The 9,552-nt window shown below is 36.0% G+C and overlaps 1 protein-coding gene across 2 annotated transcripts in view; it reads right to left on the bottom strand.

The window, feature by feature from the left end:
• Positions 1 to 635: 635 nt before the first annotated feature.
• Positions 636 to 9,552, bottom strand: part of cdkl5 (cyclin dependent kinase like 5) — a 73,385-nt gene continuing 64,468 nt past the window's right edge. Inside the window, exons 15-19 of one of the 2 annotated variants that reach the window (XM_056468649.1) lie at positions 9,323 to 9,446; positions 7,466 to 7,571; positions 6,745 to 6,867; positions 4,277 to 4,492; positions 636 to 1,954 (exon numbers count right to left, since the gene is read on the bottom strand). In XM_056468649.1, coding sequence (XP_056324624.1) covers positions 1,577 to 1,954; positions 4,277 to 4,492; positions 6,745 to 6,867; positions 7,466 to 7,571; positions 9,323 to 9,446 — 947 coding nt within the window. In that variant the 3' untranslated portion in view covers positions 636 to 1,576. The remainder of the gene's footprint in view (positions 1,955 to 4,276; positions 4,493 to 6,744; positions 6,868 to 7,465; positions 7,572 to 9,322; positions 9,447 to 9,552) is intronic. The other variant, XM_056468650.1, reaches the window with a different exon arrangement.

Genomic DNA, 9,552 nt, shown 5'->3' with positions numbered 1-9,552 from the left:
GAGGGCCGGTGTGCTGCATAGTTTGGCTCCAACTTCCTTTAACACACCTACCTGGAGGTTTCTAGTATACACAGTAAGAGCTTGATTAGCTGGTTCAGGTGTGTCTAATTAGGGTTTGGAACTAAACTCTGCAGGACACCGGTCCTCCAGGTCTGAGTTTGGGCACCCCTGATTTTGATAATATTGTATGAAATGATTTATATGAAGATGACCATATTATTTCAGGTTTGATTGTTACATTTTTGTATTTATATGCTCTTAGACTTCACAGAAAACCATAAAGCATTGATTATTTAACTTGGAATTTTGCTCTGTCATATATTTGTAATTGATTATATTTTATGCAGACGCACTTCATGGAAAAAGACTTGATCACCCCACTTGATAAAAATTGAAATCTTTTTAAATAGAGCTATTCAATTATATTTGTTTCGCAATAGATAACACAGCTAAACAAAATATTGCAATGTCAGATTTTGCCAATAAGATAAGAATCACTTTATAAGCATTTTCTTATTTTACCAGATAAAAATCATCGTATCATACTTTTGGCCCCAATCACATTCCATAGATGAAATTCCTGTCCTTGTAGTTATATCGGCAGATGAGTGTAACTGCTTCTTGCACAGACTCAATATTTACATTTTTTGTTGTTGTTGTGACTTCATATTTAATTGGATCATGTGCACATGCCTGTTTCTGATTAATTTTAATTAGGCAAATTCTGTGAAATTCCATGTTATGCAGTAAATCCCATTTTTATGACTGGTTTCCATCTGTATTCTGCATCACAGAGATCATAGGGCCCTTGGTTAATGTTAGTTTAATACCAGTTTTGAACAGCAACCTTACGGGAGGTAGCAAAACACTGTAAAACATGGCCTATGGGTAAAGTGAGACAAATAGCCATCATGGGATGTGGATTTAATGAAAAATAACACAGAACCTGGTTAGGAAGCATCAGTAGTTTGCTGATATGCCGTTTTAAATAGGGCTGATTCAATAACCGATGGACTCATTAACCTGCAGTATGAGACAGTGTGTAATATTGACCTAGTCCGCACTGTAGAATTCATATCAGAAAACAAAGAGAGGAAAATAACTCCGAAACAATAAGTACTTTTGTTACAACCATAAAATGCACTCTGTACATGGTAACTATGAACACACCGATAATTCATTAAATAATCTCCATGAAATATAGAATTATTACACATTAAATATTTATACATTCTCTTGTGTATAAACTAAAGCTCTTACAATTCCACAGATTTTTTTAGTTTTTTTTGTCGTTCCCCCGTCCCTAAGTTTCCATATACAAATACATAGATTCATATCATCGTCATCAATAAGATATATTCAACAGAAAACTGAACCCAGATGTAATGAACAATAATACAAATTCTATCAAATGTGGATGCTTTAAAAAACAAATCTGAGACATAACTATTGCCACCTTCTGGCCAGAAGTGGCATTGAGTACCACTGTATGAACAATAGCATTCCATAGGTAGCCAGGAAGGAAAAGGAGGGAAAAAACAAGTACACCAAGCGGCCACCTGGGGGCCTTCCTTCTCTAAAGGGCCGTTTCTTTCAGATCATTGAGGTTCGGCATCCTGGTGCGTGCGGCTCTAGTGAAGCCGATACCGTTCTGCCCACCTTTGTTTGCCAATTGGTCGGGGTACGGCGTGCCCTCTGCCCGATTCAGAGCAGAGACGTGCCAGCTGGACTCGATCTGGCCTGGCAGAGGGTAGTTGTGGGGTTTGCGGCTCTTGGTGTTGGGGGTCAGGCTGCCTGCCGGGTGTCCTCGGACTTCATTCAGGTTGGCTTTCGAAGGGGGGTTTGGAAGGGGCTGGAAGCGCAGTTCGGCCGAGCGATCGGGAGGTGGAGGCTGATTGGATGTAGCAGGAGAGGAGAGGTGGAGGAGCTTCCGCAGGGACTTTAGAGGCTGGTTCTAAAACCGGAAAACAGGATTAAAAATGCATGTCTGTGTGCTTGGGTTTGTGTGTGCATGCATAAAATGCCAGGGTAGGGTTTTTATTATTAATACTCGTATTCAGCAAGGATTCATTATATGCATCAAATAAGATTTTAAATATTACAAATAAAATATTTCACAAAATGTACATGCAGTACAAGAGATTTTAAGTGTAGTAATAAATGTATACAGAACCAAGTCATTATCACAATGATTTTTGAAAGGTCATGTGACACTGAAAGCTATAGTAATGAAGTGCAATAAATGACCATAAAATCTTGTGCAGCTACTATAACAGTATTTCACAAATGTATTAAATTAATTTAATAAAATAAATGAAGCATTTAAAATAAAAAATAACAAAAAAAAAACTCAATATCTTACAATATATTTGTTAAAATGATTTAATTACACTAGTAAACAAGTTCAGGTTTGGATGAATCTGGTTAGGACATTCGCCAAACAGAAAACTTTATAGTAAAGTTAGTAATTACAATACCAAAATTTAAAAAAGAAGGTAGGTTGTTGATGTTTGTGCACCGATGACATAATCATTTCTGTGTGAACAGAGTGCAGAGAGGTATGCCATTACTGTACTTTTTTTGACGGGCAGGTAGGACAGTTTATCCTTACGTTTCTACCGAATGTTTTGATTGGACTTTTCTCCTACACCTTCCCCAGATTATTAAAATACATACTGTATAAATATATTTGGACAACTTAATTTAAAGTCCCCATAAACCGGAAGCTGCAATCGTTAATTTCTTTTGTATTGTGACGCAGTTCCTAGAGAAACTGAATATTAAATGACAAAACAGTGACAATTTAACTGAAAACAAACAGAAAGTGCATTTTCATATTACATATTTGAATTGTTCACCAAATAACTAGCACAAAATCATATGGTGGGTTTTGATTTCTTGGAAACATTAAAGATTTCTATCAGGATATGTAGAGACTTTTAACTTTTTACTGGCAGCTAGCTCTCTGCAACTCTCACATGGTCGCACACTGGAGCTAAGCAGGGCTGCGGCCAGTTAGTACCTGGATGGGAGACCACATGGGAAAGCTAGGTTGTTGCCGGAAGTGGTGTTAGTGAGGCCAGCAGATGACTCTATTCTGCTCAGTGAGCGCCGTCTTCCGGATGAGACGTTAAACTGAGGTTCTGACTCTATGTGATTGTTAAAAATCCCAGGATGCCCTTCAAAAAAGAGTAGGGGTTTAACCCCGGAATCCTGGCCAAATTTGCCCACTGGCGTCTGTCTATCATGGCCTCTTAACCATCCTCATATCAAAATTGGCTTCATCACTCTGTCTCCTCTCCACCAATCAGCTGATGTGTGGTGTGCGGTCTGGCGCAATATGGTTGCCGTCGTGTCATCCAGGTGGATGCTGCACACTGGTGGTGGATGAGGAGATTCCCCTCAATGTGTAAAGCGCTTTGAGTGTCTAGAAAAGCGCTATATAAATGTAAGGAATTATTATTATCAACCAGCAAGAAAAGCATAGTTTCTGAAGTCAATCACCTATTGCACCTTAAAATTAGGTGACTTTTTTTTCTCAGTAGAATATTAGAGCATATTTTACAGCCTAAACTGGCTACTTGTTGAATCCTAATCATGTTGTAAATAATGTTGTTTACTGCACAGACTGATTATTCCATTTCTCAATGTATCAACATGTTTGGCATTGCCTGTTTGAGCTTTTGTTGTTTTTAACTCTCAGCTGAAAGCAACAGTTTTAGCTTAAAATCACTGCTGAAGAAATAAAGTCACCTACAGCTGGAATTAATCTGCTATTAATTGAGAAAATTAACAGCAAAAATAGAACCATTTTTTTTTTAAAATAAACATGCATGTTTCACGTCGTTACATGCGGTTCACGTTGATGAATGTGTCCAAATAAGATCAAACATTTATGAATGTATGGGCTATATGCACAGCAAGAGTTTTACAGCCACCGATAAGGTTAATGTGACTTTTTTCAGTTTCACAAGGTTCTTTTTACAACATCAGATAAATAGATTTAAGCATTCATTTATTTGTTGAAACTGAAAATACTATATTAAATTGTCTGTAAAAATCTGTATTTTGCACTGTCTGGAGCCAGCACCTGTCTGTAAAAATCTGTATTGTGGAGCCAGCACCTAAGCTTTTCACTCAACACAGCACATGTGCTGCTGATGATGTGACAATAAAAGTGATTTGATTTGATTAAAATAAATCCCCATATTTTAAAGACATGGCATGGAACCCATTAGGAATAAAGAATTTAATCGTCAGATCAGAGTTTCTTCACCTGAGGCTGCACTTCTGGCTGCTTTTCTGGAGGCCAAGTGTTGTCCCTGTCCCGATCACGATCTCTGTCGCGGTTTCGGTCCCGTTCGCGCTCTCGGTCTCTCTCCATGTCCCGTTCGCGCTCGCGGTCTCGGTTGCGGTGTCGACTGCTGTGATGAGACGAGGATTTGACCGGTCTCTGTAACACGAGCTGGTCCTGCTGGGTTTCACTAGGTACCTGGCAAACAGTGCAAACCACAACAGCAATGAAACCATCTGAATGCTGGGATTTACGCACACTTTACGCCTTTCCCAACTCAAATTCACTCATAATAATGACGTGCATTAGGTCAGAAGACTGGAAACGTTCCCTTTTAGCCAGCTCACAACATTCATTTGATGGAAACAATTTGAGATCTAAAATCATTGATTTCAGTGTCTGCCTTTGACAAGTGTTTCAGGTTTATTGAAGCCGTGTGTTTGGGGAACGTGCCCAGTTTCTGAACTTTTGTACTAAAATGTGCAAATGTTTCTGAAGTGTGTCTGTATGTGTGTGTAGAGAAGACAGAGAGTTTGCTTTTGAAGATATTTTGAGCACTTCTCCTGCTCTGCCCCAGGTTTGGAGAATGGTAGATGAGAAAACGTGCATCTTCTTTGAGCAGGCACTGCTAAAGACGGTTATGAGTTCATGCATCTTACACAGCACATGCTGATGCTTCTGCGATGCTAGCGATAACTAAAAGCAATGATGTCTGGTGTGTAAAACATACTGAACCAGATCTGTTACATCAGTATTTTTTTGCCTCATTTGGTTTGATACCCATCAAATTGAATATCTTTCATTATATACAACAATATTGGACCATTTTCACAAGACTGTTATGATGCGTTTAATAATCATCATAATCTTAAATTATTGAAAGCTTTTAATATTTGAATTTTTAAAAACGTATGAACATTTATTTGCATTTATGTATGTATTATATCATCGTTGCATCAAATTACACAAAACAAATTACCGCTTATGTGAGGTGTTTGTAATGCAGCATCTATAGGGCTGAGAGTAAATCTGACCTTATTCTCTCCTCTGGCTGCTGTCATCAGTCTTGCACTATTTTTTGTCCTTTTTCTGAAAGTCTTGACAACACCATCATGGAGTTTTTCTTTTATTATTTTAGCAAATAGGATTGTAAAAAAATTCTTTGTTGTACTCTAAAAGGGCCTATATAATAAACAATTAGTGTTTTTTCTCTAATATATATTATATAAATATATAGAGAATATACTTTTACATTCATTTACATTACACATTTATATTTGTTACTATAAAGCTGGTTTATTTTTCATTTTTATCAGTTTATTTTGCGAAAATTATCTTTGGATTTTATGAATCTACACACAAACACAATAAATTATGTAAAAAAAAAAGTGTTATTAAATTAAATTAAATGACTTCCTGCCACAAGACATGCATTACATCATTTCAAAGTATTCATTCTTGTCAGTCATTTTTAATTCAGTACTTATATAGGGAGGCATTTATGTTAATATTAACAAGTAACATATAAATTAAATATAATATGTATTTAAATATTTTACAAAATAAACAAATATACATAAATGTAATAATATTTATATAAATAACAATACTATATGCCTCAATACACAGTTCAATAAAATGTGCAATTAGTTTTATGATGTACATTTGAGTTAAACCTTAATCAGGGTGCCCGCACGGTCTTAAAAATTTCAAAATCACAATTTTAGGTTTTAAACTCACTGAAATATTGTGCATTAGGTCTTAAATCATTTTAAACAAGTCTTAATTTGCCTATGTCCATGTAAAGCTACCCAATCGGGCCAACACCAATGCAATCACTTCATCATCACAATCATTTCATCTCAATAAAAGTTAACAAACGTTTATTTATTAACTCTTATTTACCAACTCTATTTAAGATTCCATGTATAAACATATGGTTTAATTATTTTCCTTACAATAACATTAGTTTTTAATGGTTTAACTGGGCCATTAGATAACAGTTTAGCCTTGTGTAAGTCTGAAATTTTATTCATAATGGTGTTTAAAAAGTCTTAAATTTGATTTGATGAAACCTGTAGAAACAGTGTTAATATAATTTTACACATTTACATTGATGTCAGTTAAGTTATTGCCACAATAAATGTTTTACATAATTTAAAATGATACAACCTGGAGCTCTTTCTCAGCAAATATAATAAAATAGAAAAAAATAGAAAGAAATCTCAATAAATTAATCAACATATTATCTAATTCATTTATTTACAATATTTAAAGCATCAAATCTGGACCTGATGTTTTACTTGTTAAAAATGTCTCTGTCAAAAGAAAAAAAGGAAGAAAAAAAATCAGAAAAAGACACCCAGTGAAAGAACACCACTACATTTAACATGTCATGCAGTGGAGATGTGTTTATTTAGTACAGCGGCGCGGTTTTATGCGAGCAATACCATGGGCTGCGGGACAACAGGGAGCACTTTGACAGAAGAGTTATGCTTTAAGCTATTCTTTGAGTTAAAGAGGGGGAAAAGGCTTTTCTTGATGCTCGGGTTCCTTCCCGCGTTGCCGTCCGTCTGCAATATAAGACGCACAAAACCCCAGTGGCTCATTCTATTATCAGCAAACATCTTTTGTTGTTGAATACAGCAGATGAACATACGGTTCTCTGGCTCAATATTTGTGGACAGAGCACAGTTTCTGCCACACACATGCTGCTTGGGTCTGTAATGCTCTCCATATGGCTATTATGGGGAAAAGCTACTGAACTGCAGTGAGAGTCTCTGCTGGATTCTGTCCGCCATTATTTGGACAAGTGGACGGCCTGTTTTTATGGGGGGAGAGGATGACTCGTCCACTTTAAATTTTTAACTGATTGAGACTGAACAGGGAAAAGCTTGTCTCTAAAATTAGACAGTATTCTTCTGTCCCACACTATTGTGTATAAAATAAATTAAGTTCAGTCACTAGCAGACAGACATACATAAACACACAAACACAGCAGCTAAGCAACACGCATACATACATGTGAAAAAATAATAATAAAAACAATACTCAGACAGAAAAGATTTCCTGGCTTAAGCATTACTACAATATCTCCTTAATCCATCTGATACCATTTTGAGTCAACAAAGAGAAATATAATGAGTACTCAGGTGAACAGGTCATTCTTACCGGCTGCGATTTTTTCTTTTTCTTTTTTATGGCTCGAAAGAAACCTTGTTTTTCTTTTTGTTTCGGGACCTCTGGTGGGTTCATGACCATAGCCTCCGAATTATTCCTATAAATATGCACATATTACAGAATGAATCTCACAGAGAAATACAGATCTGGGTTGTGTTTTAAGATAAAAATAAAATAAATGTAAAAACTGTATAATAAATGCATTGTAAGGAAATTAAGGAGCAAAATCACAAGCATAGTAGTGCAATGTCACTGCTACGAGTGTGATATTGTGTTTATACAACAGTTTGATGGCATAATCATGTGTATATAAAAAAGAAAATCAAACACGGAGAGTCTAAAAACCCTATTGTAAGAGGAACTACTTTCTTCCGCCATTCATTCACATCTGCAGCTGACGTCAGAACAGCAGAAACCGTTGCTCATTCACTAACGTCACTTTAAAGCTAGTATTTGAATGATTCTCTAGCGTAATGTCTAAATTGATGACAAAACAGGTCATTTTTGCTCTCATTTTAAGATTATAAGGCTGAACAGCATGAAATGCCATCTGTCTATAGAGATTTTTGATTCTGTTGCAATCAGAAGATTACAATATTACTATGGTATAAATTCAGCACTACAACATACAAAAAAGAGAGATCGACTTAGAAAGTCATTTACCTGTTTAATAATGATTTGATCAGCTGTAGTTTAAAATTACGCTGTTTTTCTTTTAGGGCTTGTTAAGTGTTCTCTGTCGCCATCTTGTGGATGAACATCGTCAACCGTCTTTGCTCAAAGACAGGGTAATGGCAACTGATGAGCTGTCTCTCAAAATATTATAAATATTTTAAAATAGGCGCTATCCTTATAAATAAACTGCATAGTTGCAATCTAAACAGCTACGTTTGCGACTAAAAAAGCATCAAAAGTACAATATGTTGTCCAACAGCTGCAATATTTATCAAAGTGTAGAGTGTCCTCTGCTTGTTGCTGTATGTGGGTGGATTAATACTCAAGGGTGAAGGGTTAAGAGGCTGCACGAGTGCTGTTACTGGCAGAATATTGTACGGCTATCAGCCAATCAGATTCAAGAACCAGACAGAACTGTTGTATAAAGAATAATAATCCCATAAAGTTGAAAGAAATAATTTTTTTCACTTTATGTTTAAAAAAATTAGGTCAACCCAAAATGAAAGTTTGCTCAAATTTACTTTCAGCAAAAATCTTTAATGATTTTCCTAAGATAAAAATCTTGGATGGCATGAGTAATTTAACAGTCTGTGATGTGTTAAGTCTGTGATGCATTTATCTAGATCAGAGATGCCCAAACAAGGGCCTGCAGGCCAATGTTGGCCCATGGTAACCTTCGATTTGGCCCCCTAGGCCATCTGAGAATGGTTTAGAGATCATCAATTCGAATTTAATGTAACCTTTTACTTGTTGGTTTTACTCTTCAGCTACAAAAAGCTATATGAAAATAAATGTTTCAATGTTAATTATGTAAATTAATTAGATTTAGTTTAAAATACGATGGATAGAGGACAATGCAGAGTCTTTGGTGAGCAAATCAAGGCAAAGGTAGATTCTGCTTGCCTAAATGTGATTGTTTTTATTGCAATAAGTTCTAAAGTTATACTGCATTAGTTAATACGATTTAAAGTAATGTTTTCTATTTATTTTTTTAATATTTTGAAACTAATTAGGAAACTACCCATGGCAATTTTAATGTAAATAGTTTTTGTTATATTTATCTTTGGCCTATGGCTATTAATGATATTTGGTTTTTGGCCCTTCATATGAACAAGTTTGGGCACCCCTGATCTAGACAAAGGGTGTGATTCCTCAACAAGCGTCTGTACTCACCAAGGGTCAAAATTGGTCTGACGTTTGGAGTGGTTCGTCATGGTTGGGTTTTCTGCCGCCACCGCTTGTACTCTGCTCTGTCCAGCGGTCTCATGAAACGTGTTGTCAGGTCGAGGAGATGGGACTGCACAAAAAAACAACAAATACATCCCAGAAACAAAGCTTAAGTCACAAATTATACTTCATTAATATAAAAATGTAGACATAAACTACACGACCATGTTTTTAAA

The sequence above is a fragment of the Danio aesculapii genome, chromosome 11, assembly GCF_903798145.1.
Source record: "Danio aesculapii chromosome 11, fDanAes4.1, whole genome shotgun sequence".
NCBI classification, from domain to species: Eukaryota; Metazoa; Chordata; class Actinopteri; order Cypriniformes; family Danionidae; genus Danio; species Danio aesculapii.
This window is presented reverse-complemented; position numbering and strand designations above follow the sequence as displayed.